This window comes from Pelobates fuscus, chromosome 5, assembly GCF_036172605.1.
Source record: "Pelobates fuscus isolate aPelFus1 chromosome 5, aPelFus1.pri, whole genome shotgun sequence".
NCBI lineage: Eukaryota > Metazoa > Chordata > Amphibia > Anura > Pelobatidae > Pelobates > Pelobates fuscus.
In genome coordinates this window covers 272,628,928-272,656,906 of record NC_086321.1, presented here as the reverse complement: position 1 = coordinate 272,656,906, position 27,979 = coordinate 272,628,928, and the positions used below count along the sequence as shown (strand labels likewise).

The following is a 27,979-nucleotide window of genomic DNA, read 5'->3' as shown; positions in this document are numbered from 1 at the left end:
TTAGTATTGATTATGCTGGGCAATTTTTAAAAACACATAAGGGACCAGCTGAGTACTGCATTCAGGGTCCCACACGCGTGGATCACCCTACTCCCATTCTCTCCACAATGCACACTGCCAACCAAAGTCCAGCTCCTTTGTCACCCCATGGTTTGCTTGCTTCTGTTCGGGAGTCGGCTCTAACGGTACCTCGTGGGGTATGTTGCCATGCTGTTTCTTGTGCAGCCTCTTTTCGTGTGTAGTGTCGAGCATTGCTGCGCTGGAGACCGGAATGTGGGACAGATGAGATTCTTGTTTGCTGTACTTGTTTCGTGTTACCGGGTGTGTTAGTCTGTGGGTGGAAGGGTGCGTCCGATTTGCTTGCCGCCATTTTTCTCCTCTGTGCCCGCCGGTATCTGTGGCGTCTGACCGCCATTTTGGATGCTTGTGGTGTTCGCTGGTAATAGCTTCGTCGTGCTGCAGGCCGAACACATACAGCCACCATCTTCTCTGCTTGCCGGTAGGTCGCTCCTCTGCTCTGCAGGATTTTCCTAAAGCTTGCACATAGGTGGTCAAAGATCGCCAGGGGGTACCTGGGTTGCTGGATGCGGGTGTTCCGCTCTTTGTGCTCATTCTGGGCGGCCATCTTGGGAGTGCCTCGTGTGCCGGTTACCCCAGTACGGCTTGTGGCTGATTCGTCTGCTCCTCTTCCTGCTCGTTGTGCCCAGTATGGACCGGGATATCCCCCACCGGTCCAGAGGGGGGGGGGTTGGATGAGTGTAAGTCGCTTGAGGGCTTCTGTGCCGCGGAAAGCGGCCACCTCTCCTCGGCTTCAGCCTCAGAAGGCCGCGTTTATGTCTCCGCGTCCCCTGTCTCGGTGGGCTTCGGGGTGGTAGCTGTGGGCTCTTGAGGGCACCCCCAGTGTGGGTGGCACACCCCTGAGTGGTTTTGGGCTGAAGAGCCGTCGTTTTTACCTCCGATTATGCCCCCTCAGCAGGAGCTCGTTGCAGACACGTCTGCTCGGCTTGAAGGTCAGGCTCCGCCCCCCATTCTAACTGTATTTTGTTATTAATATATATATATCGGTAACAAAATACACTTAGAATGACATTCTATATATATCTATTGTTGTATAAAATACAAATAACCGCAAATATATATATATAGATAAATACATATAATTACAGAAAGGATTACATTAGTATACACGTAGAATTTAAATACCTATAAATGCATATATATTAAAATTCTACGTGTATATTTAAATAATCTTTTAACGTAATTATGTGATTTGATTAATTAAAATTTGATTGACATGCCTGACAACACAGGGAGAAAGTGCAGAGAATTTAATTCGCAAGCACTATATTTGACCCTGTAACTCTCCAAGACACCATAAAACCTGTACATAGGGGGTACTGTTTTACTCGGGAGACTTCACTGAACTCAAATATTAGTGTTTCAAACTGGTAAATTGTATTACAACAATGATATTTTAAGTAAAAGTGACGTTTTTCGCATTTTTTACAAGCGAACGGCACTTTTATGGTCTATATTATTGTTGTAATATGTTTTACGGTTTTAAAACACTAATATTTGTGTTTAGTGAAGTCTCCCGAGAATAACAGTACCCCCCATGTACAGGTTTTATGGTGTTTTGGAAAGTTAGAGAGTCACATATAAGGCTTGCATTTCATTTTTTTCACATTGAAATTTGCCATGTATGTTGCCTTTGAGAGCGTATGGTAGCCCAGGAATGAGAATTACCCCCATGATGGCATACCATTTGCAAAAGTAGACAACCCGAGGTATTGCAAGTGGGGTATGTCCAGTCTTTCTTAGTAGCCACTTAGTCACAAACACTGGCCAAATATTAGTTTTTTGCTTTTTTCACACAAAAACAAATATGAACGCTAATTTTGGCCAGTGTTTGTGACTAAGTGGCTGCTAAAAAAGACTAAACATACCCCACTTTCAATACCTTGGCTTGTCTAATTTTTCAAATGGTATGCCATTATGGGGGTAATTCTCTTTCCTGGGCTACCACACCGTCTCAAAGGTAACATTACTAATCTGGAAAATTTCAATTTGAAAATGGAACGTTCTATATTTGACCCTGTAACTTTCCAAAACACCATAAATCCTGTTAATGGGGGGTACTGTTGTACTCGTGAGACATCGCTGATTACAAATATGCGCATTTTTTTGCAGTAAAACCTAACAGTATTATGACATTCACAGCTAAAATGGCAGACGGAAATACAAATTTAAAAAAAAATCTTATTTTCTCACTTTTTTTTTATTTTATTCATAATAAATTATGTTCCATATATGAATAGTTAATGATAGATTAAAGCCCTGTTTCTCCTGAACAAAATGATATATAATAAGTGTGGGTGCATATAATTTGAAAGAGGGGAACTACGGTTGAACAGACATATAGCGCAAATTCCAGTTTTTGTTTACATTTTGTTTTGATCAGAACGTGCACTATTGACTCCGTCCTGAAGGGGTTAACCACCTTAATTTTTAACCTTCAAGCTAAGCTGCAACAATATTGTGTATAAATGCACCCTACTTTGAATAAACATGCAGAAGTAATTCTGGACTCACAACCATCTGTGTCGTGTGTTTATTGCTTCTCCAAGCGTTTGTTGCCGATTTGGAGTCCCCTAATTATAAGAGGTGACCAGCCTTTGATGGTCCATGACATCATAAAATAGGGACTGTCCCGCCAAAATGGGGACTGTCGAGGGGCCTGTATCACAATTTTGAAACTCTCAGAGGCTGGTACAAATCAAAATCAAAGCCACAGTGAAATGTAATGCCAGCAGCTCCTAACTTTCCACTGTGCAAGAAATATTAAATGGTTCTTTGAACTCTCTGATGATCCTCTGTGCCTAAAATAATTTTAAAACAAACAAAAAACAACAACTGCCTGGTAGTTTGTTTCTTGACTTAATGACACCATGGAACATGTCTCCAAAATATGGAATGCATGGTCTCTCATCATTATGATACCCTCTGGATCCAGAAAGAACACAGGGCTGACACAGCAGGCTCACCAGAAATGTCTCCTTCCAAGCACACCCTGCTCCATTTCTTTGAGGAAGCACCCATAATTATGGATTGGCATTACCATGCCAAGAAAATATGTATTCTCCAGAAGGAATAAAGGGGCAACTGAGGATCTCTCCTAGAGGATTAGTCTGCCCAGAGACCTGACATACTTGCAGACATTGGTAAGTTGGCAATTAGGAGAACAGGGCATGGCTGTGATTAAATGTGCATCACTGGTAATGCTCATGGGTGTAAAAAGTCATTCCATTTTGGTGCCTATGTATGCTGGAATGAAAAGCTCCAGTATTAAAAGTGTGCTGCAGTTGTTATGGTACCAGGAGTGCCCAGGTGGCCCAATCAATGTGAGGAGTCAAGCAATTTAATAACAGTTTGGCATCTTATTTAGGGTTCACTGGTTGCCGCATCTCGTCTTGGAAGCTCCTGCTTAGGATCTTGCAGTGCAAGGCTAGCTCATTGGCTGAAAGTGTCTGCTGATTGCTCTTAGCCAGTTAGCTTAGCCCTGAACCACACTGCAGTGGTTATGGTGCTCTTAGTTTTACTTTAAACATGCCCCAATTCCAACATGAAAATGAAGAAAGTTTCCGTCAAAAAGGAGCTGTGAGGAGGCACCAAAAGGATCCCAGGTAATATGCCAAATCGTTACTAAACCGTTTGACTCATTATATTGCTGGGATGTAGATGCACTCCTGGTACGTTAACTATTACAGAATTTTAGTTGTTATGGTGCTTGGAGTCTTCCTTTAATACCGTGATAGGACTGCTCGTTATAGGAGACTTTTCTCTGGTATTTCCAGAAATGGACCAACTGTATTATTCACTAAACCACGGATAATCAGCAAATGACATTGGAATGTCGCATTAAGTCTGTAGTTTTTCCTAAATAGGCTACTCTAGCCTTTGATGTGCAGTTCCTGGTAGGGAGACTAACCCTGTAAGGTTTATGGTTACATAGGAAGGCTTCTTCACATTAATGACGGCTATAATGAAGAAATTGACATATTGAAAACCTGGTGTTTCAGCATTCTTGATTAGACCTCTGTCAGGGTTATTTACAGTGAGAATTCAAAGTGGATTTCAAATGTAAGATCAAAATAGCCAGACTGGAAAAATGATCTCTTAGCAATGCTTTCACTTTGGCTACTGTAGCCTTAAACTTGACTTTCACTTTTAATTCACTTTAGTGAATATCTCTGTTTAACACATGGACGTTGTGATATTTATTTGGGATTGAAAGTTTTCTGTACTTGTTCATGACAGAGTATCCTAGCAGAAATAACCCTGTATAACACATGGACCTTGTGATACTCTTTCCTAACAGAGTAGCATATCCCAGTGTAGCTCAGGAAGCATGCGTAGAAACAAGACTACAGAGAGACCCGAGCATAGACATTCTATGTCTATGGACCTGGTAGAAAATCACGTGATATCTTATAGTGAAGCATGAAGCGCCATATTGGAGTAGGTCACACACAACGTTACCAATATATTAAAAATAACACAAAAGGCAGCAAAACCAAACAGTCAATGCCTTTGTATGCATGGTGACTGGGATAACCGTCGCTTGTGTTAATTTGACTGTAATAGCTATGAAAGCTCGGTTATCGATAAGGAGCACAGTGTCTCGGTTACCTGGTAACAAGAAGACAGCCCCCCTCCCCCTCCACTCTCAGGGGGAGGAGCAACATGGCGGCACCTCCACCACCACCACCACCGGCTGCGGGTAATAACACGGGGAGAGAGCGGGTGCTTTGGAAGATCTGTTAAAGTAAACCTGTATTTGAATTTGTATATAATGGTGGTTAGTCTCCTCGGGGGTTCTGTTTTGTTTTAATTGTATTTGGAACCATGGATGTTATCCTGGCAGTCAATCAAACTAATACTAACATGTATTATATTAATGTCCATGGATTAAATATATTATATTAATGTCCATGGATTAAATATATTATATTAATGTCCATATATTAAATATATTATATTAATGTCCATATATTAAATATATTATATTAATGTCCATATATTAAATATATTATATTAAGTTCCATGTAATCCCTGTTAACGAACACGTGCATTCCCTCACTCGTGTGATGTTGTGGACACATTTCAGATGTCTCAATCTAATCATACAGACAAGCACAGAGCTGTCTGTGGCAGCACAACTCACTACTTCCTGTAGCTAAATACATTGTGTGCCCCATCATATTATATCACAGACCAAGCAGGCTGTAAAGGTCAAATGAACTCTCCAAGCACCATAACCACTAGAGCGCCTACTCTGAGTGCTGGATGCCTTTGGAATCGTGCTAAGCACAGTGGTGTAGGGCTTAAAGGGAAACTATAGTGCGTTTTCCTGGCACTATACCCCCTCTGTCTCTGGTGCTGCCCAGCCAGCGGTGGAGACCTAATGCGCATACGCGGCAGTAGGTGTGCTCGCATTAGTACTTCCCACATAGGAAAGCATTATACCATGCTTTTCTATGGGGTTTCGGGTGACGCTGGATGCCCACATGCATAGCGTGAGGAAGTCCAACCAAAAGTCACCTAACGACCCGGAAGATTGGTAGACAGCCACTAGAGGTGGAGTTAACATACAAAGGTAATTATTGCAGTTTAATTAAATAATTACTGTTGCAGGGTTAAGTGGTGTGGGTGCTTATAGTGTCCCTTTAATTAATTGGCTGAGAACGGTCAGTCGGCACTGTTAGCCAACGAGCTGGCTCTGCACGGCGGAGTTTAGCTTAGCATAGCCTGCTGATCCAAGGTAAGTTTTCAAACTGTTAACTGGTTAAGGGGCTTGGAGTGTTCCTGCCTATTACCTGCACTGTAAGATTTGACCCCCAGGACATGTGGGGGGAGGTGCCAGGGCACTCATGGCACCATAACCACTACATCACGCTGTTGTGTTTATGGTGTTTTTTTAGTTCTTTTTTATATTTTACTTTACCATTGTTTACTATATGACTAAAGAAACAGAGTGTTCATTGGACTAAGAGAACCCTGAGCAACAAATAATTCTAAATCTGAATTTGCCATTTTTAACCCCTTAAGGACGGAGCCAAATGTACACGTTGTGAACGAAACAAAATGTAAACAAAACCTGGCATTTGCGCTATATGTCTGTCCAACCGTAATTCACCTCTTTCATATTAAATGCACTCCCCCTTATTATATATCATTTTATTCAGGGGAAACAAGGCTTTCATTTAATATCAAATATTTAGCTATGAAACATAATTTAATATGAAAACAATATTTAAAAATGGGAGAAAATAAGATTTATTTTTTTAGTTCTATATGACATTTTAACTGTCAATGTCATAATACTTTTTGCTTTTACTGCAATACACATATTTGTATTCAGCAAAGTCTCACGTGTAAAACAGTACCCCCTATGTACAGGTTTTATGGTGTTTTGGGAAGTTACAGGGTCAAATATAGCGACTGTATAGTAGCCCAGGAAATAAATTTACATCCATAATGGCATACCATTTGCAATAGTAGACAACCCAAGGTATTGCAAATGGGGTATGTCCAGTCTTTTTTAGTAGCTATTTGGTCACAAACACTGGCCAAAGTTAGCGTTAGTATTTGTTTGTGTGTGAAAAATGCAAAAAAAGCCAATTTTGGCCAGTGTTTGTGACTAAGTGGCTACTAAAAATGACTGGACATACCCCATTTGCAATACCTTGGGTTGTCTACTATTGCAAATAGTATGCCATCATAGGGGTAATTTTCATTCTTGGGCTACCATAGGGTCATAAAGGCAACGTAAGCAATCTGGCGAATTTTAATGTGAAAAAAATGAAACACAAGCCTTATATTTGACGCTGTAATTTTTGAAAACACCATAAAACCTGTACATGAGGGGTACTGTTGTACTCGGGAGACTTCGCTGAACACAAATATTTGTGTTTCAAAACAGTAAAAAGTATTGCAGCAATAATATCGTCCGTGTAAGTGCTGTTTGTGCATCACTTTTACTGGCGATATCATCGTTGTAATACATTTTACTGTTTTGAAACACTAATATTTGTGTTCAGCGAAGTCTCCTGAGTAAAACAGTACCCCCATGTACAGGTTTTATGATGTCTTGGAAAGTTATAGGGTTAAATATAGTGCTAGCAAATTAAATTCCCTTTACTTTCGGCATGGGTTGTCAGGCAGGGCCCGCTAATTGTAATTAATTAAGATACCTAATTATGTAAAAATATTACATAAATATATGTGTAGAATTAATATATGGTATATATATAGTGATATATACGTATATATTTATGTAGATAGATATATATATATATTATTTCGTTCTACGTGTATTTTGATATAAATATATATATATTAATATCACAATACAGTTAGAACGAAATAAAACACATCTATATATTTTTAAATATTTTATTTTTAATTTTTTTTTACTTATTTACACTTTTTTTATTATATATAAATATATATATAACAATAATTATATATATATTTAATCAGTATCAGTCTACGTGTAATTTGATATTAAGTATATATATATATATATTTTTTTTACACTTATTTAATTTATTTTAATTTTATTTCCAGCCAGCAGGGGGACTAACTGTCATTACAGTTAGTCCCCCTGCTGGCATTGCTGCAGCCAGCTATCCTGGCCATGTGATTGTGAGGTCCTCGCAAGGACCTCACTCTCACATGGCCCGGGGGGGCTGAAGAGGATGGAGGTGCCGCGGGGGGCTCCCTGGGAGTCCCCCCAACCGCGATCGCCGGCGTGGGATCGCCGGCGACCGGGTAAGCAACAAAAAACCGGAGGGCGTACAATTACGCCCTGCGGCGTTTAGAGCCGCTTTTAAAAAGACATAATTGTACGCCCTCCGGTCTTAAGGGGTTAAAGGATCACTATAGTCTACAAATAAAAGCCAAGAAAGACAGATCCCCTAGCCTTCTATCTTGCTTTTATGTGAACTTCCCCTTATTAAAAATAATTTTCTAGTCCTTTTTATGATATAAACTTACCTCCGTTCCAACGCCGAGATTCCCCATAAGGCCGCGCCTACTTTTTGTCAAAATTACAAAGTAGCAGGGCTCAATCAGATGCTTCTCTTACAGAAGTGTCATCGCCGTATGAATGAACTCCGCGCTCCATGTGCGCGGAATGCGCCTTTGCGAGCTGAGCTGACTGAGAGGGATAGATGGATGGATAGAGTGATGGATGGATCCATCCATCACAATCACCCACCCTCACAATCACTCACTCACCCAACCACACAATCACTCACCCACCCACACTCAGTCACAAAATAAGTTTACTTACAGTTTGGATCCTCCCATCCTGCTCGGTCTCCAGTCTTCAGCCTGTTATCTCCCACACTGTCGGCTCTTCATTGCTGACAGGCTCCGGGGTGACTACAGGACATAGGAGGCGCGTTCACAGTGCCTCCTATCTTCTGCATGCTGATAGCACGTTTGATGTCTTCACCCAAGCGTGTGAATTATGCATTCATCAACTCGGAAGTCCCTCTGGTGGAGTGATTGCAACAGGAGGTGTTCCAAGCTTCCAATGTAAACATTGTATTTTCTCAGAAAATACAGTGTTTACATGAGAGAGGCTGCAGGGAGCTATAGTTCTCACCTGAACAACCTCATTAAGCTGAAGTTGTTCAGGTGACTATAGTGTCCCTTTAAGAGCCAGTTCTAAGCACCTATGGGTCTTGCATGAGCTAGGATCCAAATGACGTCTCAGAGGAGACTATGCTTGTAGGAGTATATGAAGGGAAAATTATTGGTGATATTATCATTTAGTGTCTGCTGTGTATGAGTTTCATTCCCATCAATCTTCGTACATACATGATGACAAACTGAAGAGTGTCTGTCGTAACATGCAATATGTTTTTTTTTGCTTGATGTGATGTTACAAATCATGGGAAAACATGAAATAGCAATCTGATCATACAATGTATAGATGAAACTTAATGGTCAATTTTGTACTATAACAATCAGTGCTGGAAATATATTCATTATTGTTATTTATATAGCACCAACATATTTCACAGTGCTTTACAATTATTAAAAAAAAAAGAGATATTTGAGAGGTGAAGAAGGCCTGCTCAAATTAGCTTACAATGTATGAGGATTGAAGTAGGCAGGGAGATATTTAGGTGTTTTACCACTGCTTAACCAGCTGATATATAAAATAAACCATGTAACTAATATTTATAACTATCTCCTGAACATCTAAATGGCATCTAATGAATCAGCACTTGAAGTATAACTCCACTGATCTCAGGTTCTGCGCATTGTGATTGAACGGCGTCAATCACAATGCTCTCACCCCATTACTTGCAGCTGATATGGATATTTAACGTACAACACTCAAGCTTCACTCATCTTTAGAATTATTGTAATAAATGGTGCAACTTGATCTTAGCAGGTGCTTTAAGACTGGAAATGGCAATGCCAAGTATTTATTCTAAGGAAGATGTAGGAGGTTTAGCAAAATGTCAACAAAATAAATCAGCTTCTAAATATATGAGAGGAGGTGAAGTGTTTTTTACTTTATATGTAGTACATTACTGTCCTTTTCTTCCACCCATTAAAGTAGTTTTTTCAGTCATATTATCTGTATCTAATCCATGTAAAGAGAGAGAAATGTACATAATGTATAAGTGACTGTTTTGAATTGGTTCACAAAAGCATGTCCATTTTGCTTCCTTAAAATAGCACATCCTACATTTTCAGGCATATTTAAAAAGGCACTTGTACCCAGTGATGCAACAGAAGAACCTTTCAGAACCCTTGAAATATTATTATGCATTGTAGAGCCAGTGCATTATAGTTCATTGAAATTACATTCTCTCATCTGTCCATGTTTTTCATTTATTTTTTTTCTCAGTAAACAAAATGTTTGACATTTCTGACATGACTTGTTTCTATTTTGGTCTCCTTAAAATCAGCTTAACACATGTTTTTTAATGTGGCTTCACGAATTAGCTGATCGGTTAGATCAGTGGTAGTCAACCTTTTTCTAACTACCGCCCACTAATGCATCTTTTTAGTTGAAAAATCTTCCTTACCGCCCACCAGTTTTCGCGCAAGTGCGGAATATTTTTTTCGAAAGGAGGGTGTTTTAAAAAAATAAATAAATGTACGTTCATTTATCTTTTTATTTCCAATTAATGCATGTTTATAATGTTTTTAACTTTATAAAGTTTAATGAAAAAACAATAAAGTAAATTGAAATTACCTTTACTAGTTATTAATGAGATCCTTGAGGTGTATGCTGCGAGACTAAATATTTGATATCTGGTTCGATTTTCGTAAGGAACACACGAAGGTCTCTTTCAGTGATATTCAGACGACTTCTCTGTTTGCGCATAATATGATTTCTCATTTGTGCGTCAGCTCATCTCCTCTCCCTCCTCAATTCCCCTCCCCACCTTTTTTTCCCCTTTTTTCTATTTTTTAACCGTCCTTATAGCAATGCCCAGTAGGAAGGCTGAGCTGCTCATACAAGACACACACACACAAAGACACACACACACACACAAAGACACACACACACAAAGACACACACACACAAAGACACACACACACAAAGACACACACACACAAAGACACACACACACAAAGACACACACACACAAAGACACACACACACAAAGACACACACACACAAAGACACACACACACAAAGACACACACACACAAAGACACACACACACAAAGACACACACACACAAAGACACACACACACAAAGACACACACACACAAAGACACACAGACACACACACACAAAGACACACACACAAAGACACAGACACACACAAAGACACACACACAAGACACACACACACACACAAGACACACACACACACAAGACACACACACACACAAGACACACACACACACACACAAGACACACACACACACAAGACACACACACACACAAGACACACACACACACAAGACACACACACACACAAGACACACACACACACAAGACACACACACACACACAAGACACACACAAGACACACACACACACAAGACACACACACACACACAAGACACACACAAGACACACACACACACACAAGACACACACACACACACACACACAAGACACACACACACACAAGACACACACACACACAAGACACACACACACACACACACACAAGACACACACACACAAAGACACACACACACAAAGACACACACACACAAAGACACACACACACAAAGACACACACACACAAAGACACACAGACACAAAGACACACACACACAAAGACACACAGACACACAAAGACACACAGACACACAAAGACACATACACACAAGACACACACACACACAAGACACACACACACACACACACAAGACACACACACACACACACACAAGACACACACACACACACAAGACACACACACACACAAGACACACACACACACAAGACACACACACACACAAGACACACACACACACAAGACACACACACACACACACACACACACACACACACACACACACAAGACACACACACACACACACACACAAGACACACACACACACACACACAAGACACACACACACACACACAAGACACACACACACACACACACACAAGACACACACACACACACACAAGACACACACACACACACAAGACACACACACACACACACAAGACACACACACACACACACAAGACACACACACACACACACAAGACACACACACACACACACAAGACACACACACACACACACAAGACACACACACACACACACAAGACACACACACACACACACAAGACACACACACACACACACAAGACACACACAAACAGACAGGCACACACACAAACAGACAGGCACACAGCATGGGCCACCCGATGGACACTTTGGAAGGCGGCCCCGGCGGTTTGCCGCGCGGGCCGGGGCCGCAAATGGTCACGGCGGTACCCAGTCGCACGGGTACCGCCGTCTCGCGCCTGCCCGATCAACCTGGAAATCCCTACCGCCCACCTGGAATCATGAAACGCCCACTAGTGGGCGGTAGGGACCAGGTTGACGACCCATGGGTTAGATCTTTTTATTTTTACAAATGAAATCTTTTCATCATTCAGCCAACTTAAAAGGACACTCTAGGGGCAGTATCACAGTTTGAGCATCTAATTTTGCAGTTTGGTTTTCAGTGCACTGCAATTCGGTTTTAAGTTACAGGCACACTGCTGCACCAAAACAACTTTGCCTTAATGAAGTTGTTATGGTGCATGGAAGCCCCTCTACCTAAAGGGATTAAACCATTCTCGAATGGTTTAACCACAAAATTGCTCCCAGTGGCTATGTCCACTACCCCCGGCGGCATCCAGATTCAGAATTTTCAGATTCAGGAAGCGCAGAATTCCGCCTGGCAGGGTCGCTGTTGATTGGCTGAGAGTGGTCAGCTGATGCTCTCATCCAATCAGTGACTTCCCATTCACAAAACTGGCTTGGAAAGAAACGTACCTTATCCCAAGCCAGTTTGGAATGATATGGATTTCTGCACAAATTGGTCATTGGTCAAATGTGATCTGATCATCATCTAAGTCACAACAATAGACAATCACAGTCTGCTTAAACTAATAACACACAAAGAATGAAATGTTGCCATGTTTTTATTGAACACACCATGTAAACATTCCACAGCGCAGGTGGAAAAAGTATGTGAACCCCTAGACTAATGACATCTCCAAGAGCTAATTGGAGTGAGATGTCAGCCAACTGGAGTCCAATCAATGAGATGAGATTGGAGGTGTTGGTTACAGCTGCCCTGCCCTATAAAAAACACACACCAGTTCTGGGTTTGCTTTTCACAAGAAGCATTGGCTGATGTGAATGATGCCTCGCACAAAAGAGCTCTCTGAAGACCTACGATTAAGAATTGTTGACTTGCATAAAGCTGGAAATGGTTATAAAAGTACTCCAGAAGCCTTGCTGTTCATCAGTCCACGGTAAGACAAATTGTCTATATATGGAGAAAGTTCAGCACTGCTGCTACTCTCCCTAGGAGATGACTGACTGCAAGAGCAAAGAGCAGACTGCTCAATGAGGTGAAGAAGAATCCTAGTGTGTCAGCTAAATACTTACAAAAGTCACTGGCAAATGCTAACATCCCTGTTAGCGAATCTACAATACGTAAAACACTAAACAAGAATGGATTTCATGGGAGGATACCACAGAGGAAGCGACTGCTGTCCAAACAAAACATTGCTGCACGTTTACAGTTTGCACAAGAGCACCTGGATGTTCTACAGCAGTACTGGCAAAATATTCTGTGGACAGATGAAACCAAAGTTGAGTTGTTTGGAAGAAACACACAACACTATATGTGGCGAAAAAGAGACACAGCACACCAACATCAAAACCTCATCCCAACTGTGAAGTATGGTGGTGGGGGCATCATGGTTTGGGGCTGCTTTGCTGCATCAGGGCCTGGACGGATTGCTATCATCGAAGGAAAAATGAATTCCCAAGTTTATCAAGACATTTTGCAGGAGAACTTAAGGCCATCTGTCTACCAGCTGAAGCTCAACAGAAGATGGGTGTTGCAACATGACAATGACCCAAAGCATAGAATTAAATCAACAACAGAATGGCTTAAACAGAAGAAAATACGCCTTCTGAAGTGGCCCAGTCAGGGTCCTGACCTCAACCCGATTGAAATGCTGTGGCATGACCTCAAGAAAGCGATTCACACCAGACATCCCAAGAATATTGCTGAACTGAAACAGTTCTGTAAAGAGGAATGGTCAAGAATTACTCCTGACCGTTGTGCACGTCTGATCTGCAACTACAGGAAACTACATTTGGTTAAAGTTATTGCTGCCAAAGGAGGTTCAACCAGTTATTAAATCCAAGGGTTTACATACTTTTTCCACCTGCACTGTGAATGTTTACATGGTGTGTTCAATAAAAACATGCCAACATTTCATTCTTTGTGTGTTATTAGTTTAACCCCTTATGGACACATGACATGTGTGACATGTCATGATTCCCTTTTATTCCAGAAGTTTGGTCCTTAAGGGGTTAAGCAGACTGTGATTGTCTATTGTTGTGAATTAGATGATGATCAGATCACATTTTATGACCAATTTGTGCAGAAATCCATATCATTCCAAAGGATTCACATACCGTATATACTCGAGTATAAGCCGACCCGAATATAAGCCGAGGCCCCTAATTTTATCCCAAAAAACTGGGAAAACGTATTGACTCGAGTATAAGACTAGGGTGGGAAATGCAGCAGCTACTGGTAAATTGCTAAATAAAATTAGATCCTAAAAAAAATATATTAATTGAATATTTATTTACAGTGTGTGTATAATGAATGCAGTGTGTGCGTATGTGTGTGTATGAGTGCAGCGTGTGTGTGTATGAGTGCAGCGTGTGTGTGTATGAGTGCAGCGTGTGTGTGCGTGAATGCAGTGTGTGTGTGTGTGAATGCAGTGTGTGCAGGGCCGGTGCAAGGATATTTGCCGCCGTAGGCAAAAAATTTTTTGCCGCCCCCTCCCCCCCCATATGTCCTGACTTCCCCTCCTCCTCCCTCAGTGGTCCTTACCTCCCCACCCCCGTGTTCCTTCACCACCCCCCCAGTGGTCTTGACTCACCCCTCCCCTAGTGGTCCTTACCCTCCCCTCCCCTAGTGGTCCTTACTTCCCCCTCCCCTCCCATAGTGGTCCTTATCCCACCCCCTCCCTCTCATAGTGGTCCTTATCCCACCCCCTCCCTCTCATAGTGGTCCTTATCCCCATTCTCCCTCCCATAGTGGTCCTTATCCCACCCCCATCCCTCCCATAGTGGTCCATATACCCCCCCTCCCTCCCATAGTGGTCCTTATCCCACCCCCTCCCATAGTGGTCCTTATACCCCCCCTCCCTCCCATAGTGGTCCTTATCCCCCCCCTCCCTCCCATAGTGGTCCTTATCCCCCCCCTCCCTCCCATAGTGGTCCTTATCCCACCCCCTCCCATAGTGGTCCTTATACCCCCCCTCCCTCCCATAGTGGTCCTTATACCCCCCTCCCTCCAATAGGGGTCCTTATCCCCCCCTCCCTCCAATAGTGGTCCTTATCCCCCCCCCTCCCTCCCATAGTGGTCCTTATCCCCCCCCTCCCTCCCATAGTGGTCCTTATCCCCCCCTCCCTCCCATAGTGGTCCTTATACCCCCTCCCTCCCATAGTGGTCCTTATACCCCCCTCCCTCCCATAGTGGTCCTTATCCCCCCCCTCCCTCCCATAGTGGTCCTTATCCCCCCCCTCCCTCCCATAGTGGTCCTTATCCCCCCCCTCCCTCCCATAGTGGTCCTTATCCCCCCCCTCCCTCCCATAGTGGTCCTTATCCCCCCCTCCCTCCCATAGTGGTCCTTATCCCCCCCTCCCTCCCATAGTGGTCCTTATACCCCCCCTCCCTCCCATAGTGGTCCTTATACCCCCCTCCCTCCCATAGTGGTCCTTATCCCCCCCTCCCTCCCATAGTGGTCCTTATCCCCCCCTCCCTCCCATAGTGGTCCTTATCCCCCCCCTCCCTCCCATAGTGGTCCTTATCCCCCCCTCCCTCCCATAGTGGTCCTTATACCCCCCCTCCCTCCCATAGTGGTCCTTATACCCCCCCTCCCTCCCATAGTGGTCCTTATACCCCCCCTCCCTCCCATAGCGTCCTTATCCCCCCCTCCCTCCCATAGTGGTCCTTATACCCCCCCTCCCTCCCATAGTGGTCCTTATACCCCCCCTCCCTCCCATAGTGGTCCTTATACCCCCCTCCCTCCCATAGTGGTCCTTATACCCCTTTTTTTTTTTTTATTATTAATTTTTTTTTTATTCTTATTATTTTTTTTTATTATTTCTTATTTTATTTATATATATATATTTTCCGTCCCCCCTCCCTGCTTGATATATGGCAGGGAGGGGGGCTCTCCTTCCCTGGTGGTCCAGTGGCAGTTCAGTGGGGGGGAGAGGGGGGCTGGCAGAGCTGTAACTTACCTGTTCTGCAGCTCCTGTCAGCTCTCTCCTCCTCTGCGCCGTCCGTGCAGCTCCTTCTATCAGCTCACACTGTAAGTCTCGCGAGAGCCGCGGCTCTCGCGAGACTTACACTGGGAGCTGACCGAGGTGCTGAACGGACGGCGCGGAGGAGGAGAGAGCTGACAGGAGCTGCAGAACAGGTAAGTTACAGCTCTGCCAGCCCCCCTCTCCCCCCAGTCTGTATTATGGCAATGCAAATTGCCATAATACAGACCTTGACTCGAGTATAAGCCGAGTTGGGGTTTTTCAGCCCAAAAAATGGGCTGAAAAACTCTGCTTATACTCGAGTATATACGGTACTTTTTCTTGCAACTGTATTTAGTGATTGGGAATTAAATTAAACCAAATCTCATTGTTTTGCATATTGAAGAAATAAAGTTGTTTTAACCCCTTAAGGACCGGACTGTTTTTGCGATGTTGAGCATCTGCGACCAGGCATCTTTTTGACACTTTTGTGGTGTTTGTGTTTAGCTGTAATTTTCCGCTCTCTCATTTACTGTTCCCATACAAATTATACATTGTTTTTTTCAGGACAAAAGTGGCTTTCTTTACATACCATTATTTATATAATCTCATGTAATTTAATTTAAAAAAAAATGAAAAAATATGATGAAAAATTTAAAAAAATACATGTTTTTTGACTTTTATGTGAAAAATCTTTTACTCATCTACAAAAGCGAATGAAAAAAACTGCTAAATAGATTCAAAATTTTGTCCTGAGTTTAAAAATACCCAGTGTTTACATGCTTTTTGCGATTTTTTTTTTTGCATGTTATAGGGCTATAAGTACAAGTAGGATATTGCGGTTTCAAAACATACATTTTTAAAATGTATCAATAGTGACATTGTAACACTATTATCTGTCATAAATCGCTGAATAACACCCCACATGTACATATTTTTTTTAAAGTAGACAACCCAGGGTATTCAATATGGGGTATGTCCAGACTTTTTTAGTAGCCAGTTAGTCGCAAACACTGGCCAAAGTTAGCATTCATATTTGTTTGTGTGTGAAAAAAGTAAAAAACTAAATTGAACGCTAATTTTGGCCAGTGTTTGTGACTAAGTGGTTACTAAAAAAGACTGGACATACCCCATTTGCAATACCTTGGGTTGTCTTCTTTTGCAAATGGTATGCCATCATGGGGGTAATTTTCATTCCTGGGCTACCATACGCTCTCAAAGGCAACGTAACCAACCTGGCCATTTTCAATGTAAAAATATTTGACCCATATATTTGACCCTGTAACTTTCAAAAACGCTATAAAACCTGTACATGGGGGGTACTGTTATACTCAGGAGACTTTGCTGAACACAAATATTAGTGTTTCAAAACTGGAAAACGTATCACAACAATTATATCATCAGTAAAAGTGCTGCTTGTGTGTGAAAAATGCAAAAAAATGTCACTTTCACTGACAATATCATCGCTGTGATATGTTTTACTGTTTTGAATCACTAATATTTGTGTTCAGCGAAGTCTCCCGAGTAAAACAGTAACCCCCATGTACAGGTTTTAGGGTGTCGTAGAACGTTACAGGGTAAAATACAGTGATAGCAAATTAAATTCTCTGGACTTTCGGCCTGGGTTGGCAGGCAGGTCCCTTAAATTGCAATCAATAAAATAACTTAATTATGTAAAAATATTACATAAATACGCACGTAGAATTTAAATATATATGCATATTTATATATTTGAAGTCTACGTGTATATTTATATAATTATTTATGTAATTTTGTATATGGACATATGAATAGTGCGTATTCTTTTTATTTATTTATATATACATAGATATATATACAATTTCATTCTAAGTGTATTTTGATATAAATATATATATTAATATCAAAATACAGTTAGAATAAAATTTCGTATAGATATATAATTTATTTTTATTATTATTTTTACATGTTTAATTTAATTTAAATTACTTATTATTTGTATTTTATAATATATATATATATATATATAATATATATAGTTATTAAATATATTATATATATACGTGTGTAATTTAATTATAAGTGTATTTTTATATTAATATATGTACATATTAATATAAAAATACACTTAGCATGACATTATATATATATGATATATAGACATATTATATAGGTATAATATATGTCTATATATCATGTGTGTATATATATATATATATACACATATATAATAATTTTTTTTTATTAACTTTTAATTTTTTTTATGATTTTACACATGCAGGGAGACTGCCTGTCAGCACAGACAGTCCCCCCTGCAGGCAGACACATGGACACCTATTGTGACCATGTGGTCGCTCGTTTGAGCGATCACAGGGGTCCTAATTCGCCATGGGGAGACTGTCTGGGCTGCAGGCAGTCTCCCCACAACGGGAGCACCGCCGATCGCTGCCGGGGGAACAACGGCGATTGGGTAAGTAAATCTTAAAGTTAGGACGGTTCAGGACCGTCATCGGTCGGCAATGGAAAAATGCAGATGACGGTCCTGAACCGTCGTCCGTCCTTAAGGGGTTAAGCTTTTGTGTTATCAATCAAGTCTTTTAACCCCTTAAGGACCAAACTTCTGGAATAAAAGGGAATCATGACATGTCACACATGTCATGTGTCCTTAAGGGGTTAAAGGGTTTTTGCGATTTGTACAGTGGCTGATTTTGTTTTGCTAGTCTCATAACTGTCATGATGAGCGGATCTACTGGTTTCTTAAAGCAGCACTGTCACTTGTGAGGTCTTATTTTTTTCAAAACCTAAGGTGACGTGTCATGGTGGTGTTTGGAGGGGAGTAGTCGGAGAGATATTGTTACCTCAGTTTGTTCCTTCTTTCCGCTGCCATGCTTCTTCATCTCCTGGTAACTTCACCTGCCAGGACTGTCCATTAGGAATGTTTAAGAAAAAAACAGGTGACAGTGTCACTTTAATGACTGTCACTCATTGTTTTTAAATGTCTAAGTTTTTTTTGGGTTTTTTTTAAGTGGAGTTTATTAAACAAATGTATAAATTCTTTAATTCTGTAGGTTTTCCAAACAGAAACAGAGTTGCGATTTTAGCAGAATTAGACAAAGAGAAGAAAAAACTTTTAATGCAAAACCAGTCTTCAACCAACAACCCAGGTGCCAGGTATGTTCACATTATTGTATTTTCTAATACTATACTATTGATTGTCTATATGGGTGTGTTGACTGGATACTAATTTCAAGCTGTCTAATGCAACATTACTATCGGGTGTCCTTAACTGATCAATGTTTTCTGTCAGTAGGTAGTATGTGACTGTCATTAAAGCGATTGCAATCCAAATTTCTGCTGGTTGTGCCTCCAAAGTCAGAATACCTTTAACGTCTAAAAACTAAAGCTAAACCACAATTTCAGCATCAATCTAGTGATGTTGAACTCAGTAGACCAATATTGTAAGGTTAACCAAAAAAAATGGCATCTTTTTGGTTTTTAACAAGTTGGCGGCTGCAGGTAGCCAAATGTACTGATAATGCTTTTAGGTGACTGGTATATCGTCCTTTCAGGTGATGAAATTGCTCAGGTATTGATGGTCACATTGTGTTGATAACCCCCTCTTCCTCAGGATTGTGAGTACCAAAATGTAACTTAAAGTATAGAGCCATTTTTCACCAATCCAATAATGGTAAAATTGAAAAAAAAATATGAAAACTATTTAGTGTGAGAATGGATGTAAGACTATGACACATTAGTTATTTCCTGATTTTGTATTTGGTTTTGTACAGGACTTTGGGGTTTAACCCCTTAAGGACCAAACTTCTGGAATAAAAGGGAATCTTGACATGTCACACATGTCATGTGTCCTTAAGGGGTTAAATAAGGAGACACTATAGTCCCCAAAACAACTTGAGCTTAATGAAGCAGTTTTTTGTGTATAGATCATGCCCCTGCAGTCTTACTGCTAAATTCCCTGCCATTTAGGAGTCAAATCACTTTCTTTATGCACCCCAGTCAAACCTTCTTGCATGTGACTTGCACAGTCTTCCTAAACACTTCCTGTAAAGTGAGATCTAATGTTTACACTTTCTTTATTGCAAATTCTGTTTAATTTAGACTTTCTTATCTCCTGTATAGCTTGCTAGACCTTGCAGGAGCCTCGTGTGTGATGAAAGTTCAATTTACAGAGCAGGAGATAAAAATGTTTTAAGTAAGCGAACATCTGATTAAAACTAAAACAACCTTTTTTTTCATGCAGTCTGTGTCAGTCGCAGCCAGGTGTAGTGTGGCTAGGGCTGCATAAACCAAATAAAAGTGATTTAACTCCTAAATGACAGAGAATTGTGTAGTAAGACTTTAGAGGCATGGTCTATACACCAAAACTGCTTGATTAAGCTGAAGTTGTTTTGGTGACTATAGTGTCACTTTAATGTTGGATAAACAATTAGAGATTTTTTTTTTTCCATTCTTTATTTTTGTTATGCATAAGCTGGTAACAGAAGGTCGTGAGGTACCCCAAAGGCATTCCTCCAACACATTATCAACATATAGGTACATGAGAGAACTAGCATATTTTTATATTGTAAGACATTTTAAGTGATAAACGGTAGTGTGTCTAACATTTGGGTCTGTCTAGTGGTTGAAGGTAACATCTCTGGCCTATCTATTCGGTTAATTTTAAGCGTCATGAAGCAGAATTTGGTTTGTGTAATATAGGCTTAGTCTAACGTTTATGCAAGAGTGAGTTACTAATGAGTGGCATAGGCTAGCGGCGGGTGTACAGTTGATGTTTAAAGGAGAGAGGAAAAGAAAAAGTAAAGGTTGCAGTCGCATGCAGGAACAAAGCAAAACAACAAACACAGGCTAATGTGAGTCTCGTTGCAGTGTTGGGGTTCTGGGAGATAGTCACAATAAGCAAGGTTTAACTCTTTAAACTAGGACATGAAGTCTTCGAGGATGGTTATATTAGTCTATGTTGTAAGTTCATGCTAGGTCAAGTTTTCCTTCCCATTCGGCTTCCCCTATTTCTTCGGTGATAGGAGTGTGGGGTGGCATATTGGTCGGCAGGGACGGGCAGCGCGGGAAGGCAGAGGGTCCGTTCTGGGAACGGTTCAGATGTCGTGAGGTAAGGAGAGTCCCGGCTTAGGGGTAGCGATAGTGTGCCATCACCGGTGGTTGTTTGTCCCTTGCTTCCTGCCCCATGTCATGGTGAGTCTTCTTTAGCCTATGCCTGCAGGGGTGGCACCCAAGTTTTGTGCACCGTTTAGAGGCTCACCCAACCCGTCCGCCCGTTCTAAGTGTCTCAGGTACCGCCGTGGTCTTTTGCTTCTGTGTGGGCAAACCACCATCTCCCCTGAAACTCTTACCAGTGCTGCCAGGACCCCTGGTGGGCAGGCAGGTCGGCACTCCGTCGGCGCTGCATGCTCAAACTCGAGGTCGTTTGTGCTCTCTTCCGAGGTGCCCTGTGCCGCCTTCTGCCTTACTGCTTCTCGGTTGCGTCTGTGGGGAGGCCTTGTTAGAGCCACATGGGGGGTTCCACTGCAGGCTACGGCGGGTCGCCGGGCGGATCCACGCCGCTATTGCTTTTGCCGCCAGTCTAAAGCATTGCCTCCTGGCCTTAAGCTTCACCCACAGGTATGTACAAATACTGTTGAAAAACTCTGTTGTGTGCTTGGGTGGTTTGGGAGGTGAGTGCTTCGTCCTGCCCTGCGTCTGCGCCGCCATCTTAGCTGGACCCTGACACCTTTGTTTGGGTTCGGGCTTTGTCGCTTGGGTAGGTAGGAGTGCGGGGGTATTCGTCCCCAGCGAGGACCGGGATATCCCCCGCCGGTCCATAGGGGGGGTAGCAGGGCTGATATGTGCTCTCGTTTGGGAGCTCGTCCCAGGCCAGTGGATCGGCCGCCTCCCCCGGACCTTAGGCTCTTGTGTAGGCCGCTTGGCCGGTGCAGTTTTTTTCCGCGGCGCACCAGTGCCGGGCTTGGATATATCGATTGCTCTTGTACCCGGACACCGTTTGCCACTTGCGCTTTTGGGTCGCTTTGTATCAGCTCGCTTTTGCCCGTCATTGTGAGAGATCTTTGAGTGTGCGTCCGGCCATCTTGGCTCTCAGGCCCCGCCCCCAGAGATTTTTGTTTTATGTTAACGAAGACCAAGTCTATTGTTGAGTAATAGGGACACCTTTTGTGTATGCTAACTGTTGCTGTATTTTTATAGATTGTATGTACTTACAATAATCTCATCATGTCCATTCCTTACCCATTTATTGTGACCGTTTACTTTTGTATATGGAATTGTGCTACCTAAAGGGACACTATAGTAACCTGAACAACTTTAGCTTAATGAAGCAGTTTTGGTGTATAGAACATGCCCCTGCAGCCTCACTGCTCAATCCTCTGCCATTTAGGAGTTAAATCCCTTTGTTTATGAACCCTAGTCACACCTCCCTGCATGTGACTTGCACAGCCTTCCATAAACACTTCCTGTAAAGAGAGCCCTGTTTAGGCTTTCTTTATTGCAAGTTCTGTTTAATTAAGATTTTCTTATCCCCTACTATGTTAATAGTTTGCTAGACCCTGCAAGAGCCTCCTGTATGTGATTACAGTTCAATTTAGAGCTTGAGATACAATTATTTAAGGTAAATTACATCTGTTTGAAAGTGAAACCATTTTTTTTTCATGCAGGCTCTGTCAATCATAGTCAGGGGAGGTGTGGCTAGGGCTGCATAAACAGAGACAAAGTGATTTAACTCCTAAATGACAGTGAATTGAGCAGTGAAATTACAGGGGAATGATCTATACACTAAATCTGCTTTATTTAGCTAAAGTAATTTAGGTGACTACAGTGTTCCTTTAAGTAGACACACAAGATAAAAGAATGCTGTTGTCTGTGCATTGCAATATGTATACACCACCAAGAAATATTGCTTATTTTGATTTTGTTTGAAACTAAAAAATGTCATATGTAATTAAGATTTATAAAGATTAGGAAACCAAGACACTCAATCGTCTCTTTACCTTGCTTATTAAAGCTATAGTGCTTTCACTACCTAGGTAGTGAATATTTTTACTTACCTTTGCTTGTTTAGGGAAGAAGTCTATGAGAAGTATGTAGAGAATATATTGGACATCAGCCTGGATATATTTATACGGACACTCTAACCATTACATCTTAAACGATCATTGTAATCCTAACACTATATAGTCTCCCCTCCCACCCCGCCATGAAAGGGTTAAAACCCTTTATTTCACTTGCCTGATTCCAGACTGGATATGTCTTCTTCTCCCGCGACATCACAGCAATGGGATAATCTAATGCACAAGCGCTGCGTGCAAATTAGATTTTCTCCATACGAAAACTTTAAATCAATGCTTTCTATTGAAATTTTCAAGAGGCTGGACGTCCTAATGCAAAGCATGTGGATCGAGGAAGTGGTCCTAGTGGCTGTCACTTGAGGCAGTCCTAACCCTGCATTGTAAACCTTGAAGGGTTCAGGGGACAGCAGTACTGAACCCAGACCACTTCAATAAGATTAGTGTCTATAGTGTCCCTTTTATTATTATTTTTTAACACCTTGAGGCCATGAATAAAAATCTAACACAGGAACATTCTAACCTAAAAGTTAAACCTTATTATATTTGTGTCTATTTATGTCTTTAGCATCGCACTTTCAAGGCCTAATGTAAACAAAGATATCCGTGACCATGCTGAGCAGCAACACATAGCAGCACAGCAGAAAGCTGCACTTCAGGTAAGCTATTTGTACAACAATAATAGACATTATGATTTTGTTGTGTTGTGTGTGTTTCTTTCCTCAGTGTGTCTCATTATGCCACTATTCCTTGAATGTCAGGCTGTGGGGGTATGAAAATAAGTTTTGGGGAAAAGCTGGTACAGTAACCATGGTAGATTATGAAGTGACCTTGCTACCTGCTGTTTAAAATTAGATCTCAATCTCCTTCTTTATCGTGACAGCCTATCTGTCTAGTTTTTAAATATGTCTATGGTGTTGATGTTATCATAAACAAAGTTGCATTTCTTATCCAACAGAGAACTGGACCACAACAGTTAAATTAAACCCTTAAGGATAGAGACAAATTGTCCAAGTTTTAACGCTAACCCTATACCAACCCCCACACTAACTATAAAGCATCAATACCCCTTACTCAGTGTTTACACCAAGTCTAACTTTATGAGTACACTAAACTTAACCTTAAAGAAACACTATAGGGTCAGGAACACAAACATGTATTCCTTAACCTTATAGTGTTCACTATTTAGGTTCCTGGTCCCCCTAATTCTCCGTAAATATAGTAAAAACTTACCTTATATCCAGTGCCGCATGGGCCAATAGAACTGGATCTGCCCCGATCCAACTCCTTGGCTGACATCATCAGAAGCAATCATCAAAATGATCTCAGCCAATCACAATGCTTTCCCATAGAATTGGCCGAACACCACCCTGGCCAATCAGCATCTCCTTATAGAGATGCTTTAAATCAATGCATCTCTGTAAAGGAATATTCAGTGTTCACAACAAAAAGCCTGCAGGTACATGATATAGAAACCAGAACAACTACATTAAGCTGTAGTTGTTCTGGTGACTACAGTGTCCCTTTTAAAACTACACAATCCCTAACCCTAAAACACCATTAACCAAAGCCCATCATTGGCACTTACATAACAATAACACTGCAGCTAAACATATCGCTACCTTAACCTTAAGCCTACCATATTCTTTCTCCTACGTCTAACCCTACCATAACCCCAACCCTAAAGAAACCCTTTGCTATTATCAATTCTGATATTAGAAAATTGGTTTCAAAGTTACAACTGTAGATAGTGGCCTGTGACTGCCATCTACTGACTCTGTTCATAATTGCATTCCCTGTAATTCTGAATGAACTCTGCTTCTCATCCGATTACTCTGTCCTCTGTGCTGGGCAGTTGGCAAATCCCAGAACCAGTCACAAGCTGCTGGGGAAAGGTAGGGAGACACTGCCAATGTTTATTCAGACCCTGTGTGGTCTCATTCAAGCAGCCTACAACCTAGAAAACCACGGCTGAGCGCAATCGCTTAGCAGTGTTTTTTGTAAATGATTTTAAAGGGCTCTACGCAGTGCTGAATTCCAGCGCTGTTTAAAGTTCATTGGTCAGCCTGAGGCCACTAAAAATGGCCCATATGACTAAGCAGAGCCCCAGGTACCCATAACACCTGGGGCTCCTTTAAATCCACTCTGTGTAGGAAAGCATGGAATGTACTTACAGTGAGAATGTGTTAAACATCTTTTAAAAACATCTCTTAAAAAAATTTGAGAAGCGTCAACTTAGAATACCACAGGGAAAGAAAAATTATTTAAAACTTTCCTTTTAAGAAATCTAATGCAACAGCATATCTGTTAGTGCACTACAGCTAATGTGTTGAAAAAACAGGTGCACCATGTATAATGAACTAAAACAGGCAAAAAAATAAAGAGGGCCATTAAAATCAATATTACAATCATATCTGTGTGCACATCGTGCACTGGATGCATTTCTATTTATAATTCATCTTGCACTTTCACATATTGAAATAAAAAACACCACACATAAAATATATAGTGCAGATGGTATCTAAAATATTCAATAAACAGACATTCGTATAAATCTCCCACTTACATTTAATAAAGATCTCTAATATCACTGGCACATGTGACTTTAAAGGTAGTCCCCAAACCATCACACCAATTCCTTGAACAATTCAAGATATCAACATCCAAATTCATATTGCACAGAACTCGAATACACACGATAAAATCAGCCGCTTAGAAGCAGTGATGTATAAGCTTACTGCAGCATACAAAGGTGCTGATGAGCTGTGGGCGAAACACGTGCGTCAGGGGCCCTCGGTGATCTGAGACTTAGCATTTATTTAACTTTGATTTTAGATTCAAAACTATTTATTTTGCGTCTCGGATCCCGAGTCTAATCTACCGGCTATCGTTAATTGTTTATTTTGGGGCAACTGGGAAATATGTACCTACTACTATATATCTAGCCATATTACTAGACAGTTAGATTTCACAAGCTTAGATTTAACAGCTTTCTTACCCCTTTTATCAATAGCGGAGAAGTACCCTATATCCATGGAGGTTGCATTGCTATTTCGGCTCATTACCACATACTGATCTAAGAATCTAGACAGACATTCTTTTGCAACTATATATATATCTCTATCTCCTGCACTGCTTTATATACATTTCGGGTGCTTCAGTTATCCCTAGAAGCACTAGATATATAGACGTTATCAACTACCATTGTAGCAATTTATGTAGACACGCTGATCAGTCTAATAGTAAGCGAAACTTTGCGCTACAATTGTGGATTGCAAAACTATGTTTTGCACACATCATTAGGCAAAGGTCTATGAAAACTTATGAACAGGACCTTTTACTAGTCTGTACCGATACTTATTTATCAGGCTAGTTTTCCAAAACTAAAAAAAAGGTCCTTTCTCTGATCGGCTACAAGTTCTGTTACATCGTCTTTTTATCATAAGCTTTAGATACCATTACGTTTGTCTACCGTATATAGACACTGATTTAATAGTCTACATAGCTCATGCTACTCTACACAGCCACTGTGGATTGCAAAACCTGGTTTTGCACACACTGCCAGGTAACGGTCTCTGAAAATTTACGAACAGGACCTCCAACCAGTTTGTATATTCTTTAGTTGATCTAGATTTATTAAACTGCTTACACTTCAGTTTACAATTTTGTCAACGTATTTGTATAGCTAACGCTAATTACCTAGCTATAGTGTGTTGCAAAACAATTTCTTGCATACACCACTAGATTAAAGTCTCTGGATACTTTAGAACAGGACCCATTTGTTACTTTATTTGTGTATATACCTTAGTTAATTATTATTTGAGCAGTACTCTCACTATGGACACTCATAATAGATTTTAGAATTACTATTAAAGGTTATATTTTAAATGCATTTAGGGCACTCATTTTTCTTTTCTTTACCACTACTTCTCTAGCCCTTGGGTTAATCCCAATACAAGTGCTCTCTCAGCTTCTACTCTCTTGCTTTGTCTTTACTTTTTGGATATAGAACATATAATTTATATATATATTTTTCTCTTGTTCATACAGCATGCTCACGCTCATTCATCTGGATACTTCATAACCCAAGACTCTGCATTTGGAAACCTGATTCTCCCAGTAATACCACGTCTTGATGCAGAATAATAGACTACAGTGCCCTTCTTCCAGCTGTACATACTGCCTTAAGGAAGCTATTTAAAAGTGAACCTTCTTGTCCTGTATCTTTCTTACATATTATTTTGCTATTTTTTTTAACACATTCTGTCAATGTTTAATGTGAACATCTGCTGATAAAGCATCAGTAAGAGAGAGGAATCATTAAACTATCACGCACACTGTGCCACTTTCCAAGCTGCTTGTGTTGGAAGTTGTTTTTAACATTAGAAATACGTTTTTTTTTTTTTTTTTTTTTTTTTTTTTTTTTTTTTTTTTAATGAGTGACGGCCTTGTCATATGCATGCATTACAAATGGTGCATAATACAAAGAAGCCTGCAAGGGCAATTACATATACCGTTGGATCACAGTAAGCATGTAGAAACATCTGAATGGTCGGTTTGACATTTTTCATAATATATAAACTAGCAACATTAACTAGTATATGCTATTCTTGTGGTTAAATGTATCCTTCTTAATTGTATATAGATTACTTTATCCCAAGATGGAAAATATATATCGCGTCTCCAATGGAGCCTGGTCTTTCCGTTGAACTATGAATTAAGCTTTAACTACAGCGTAATATGCCGTAGTGCAAGTACTTTGTAATTACCACAGCAATGCTCTACTGTTCTATGAATCTAGCCAGTTACTTAGGTGAGCTAAGAACTTCCATACTTTTAGA

The 27,979-nt window shown here is 40.9% G+C and overlaps 1 protein-coding gene across 1 annotated transcript; it reads left to right on the top strand.

Moving 5' to 3' along the window:
- The first annotated feature begins 4,713 nt into the window (after window positions 1-4,713).
- INIP (INTS3 and NABP interacting protein) lies at window positions 4,714-27,475 on the top strand. Its single transcript, XM_063457262.1, has 4 exons — window positions 4,714-4,780; window positions 19,119-19,221; window positions 23,707-23,797; window positions 27,189-27,475. Exons 1-4 carry the CDS (start codon window positions 4,744-4,746, stop codon window positions 27,282-27,284), a joined length of 327 nt encoding a protein of 108 aa, XP_063313332.1. The 5' UTR covers window positions 4,714-4,743; the 3' UTR covers window positions 27,285-27,475.
- Window positions 27,476-27,979: the final 504 nt, after the last annotated feature.

Coding starts and splice junctions, on each gene's coding strand:
- INIP (XM_063457262.1), top strand. CDS start 4,744: ATGGCGGCACCTCCACCACCACCACCACCGGCTGCGG. Junction 4,781..19,118: donor ACCACCACCACCGGCTGCGG/GTAATAACACGG, acceptor TTAATTCTGTAG/GTTTTCCAAACAGAAACAGA. Junction 19,222..23,706: donor ACCAACAACCCAGGTGCCAG/GTATGTTCACAT, acceptor TTATGTCTTTAG/CATCGCACTTTCAAGGCCTA.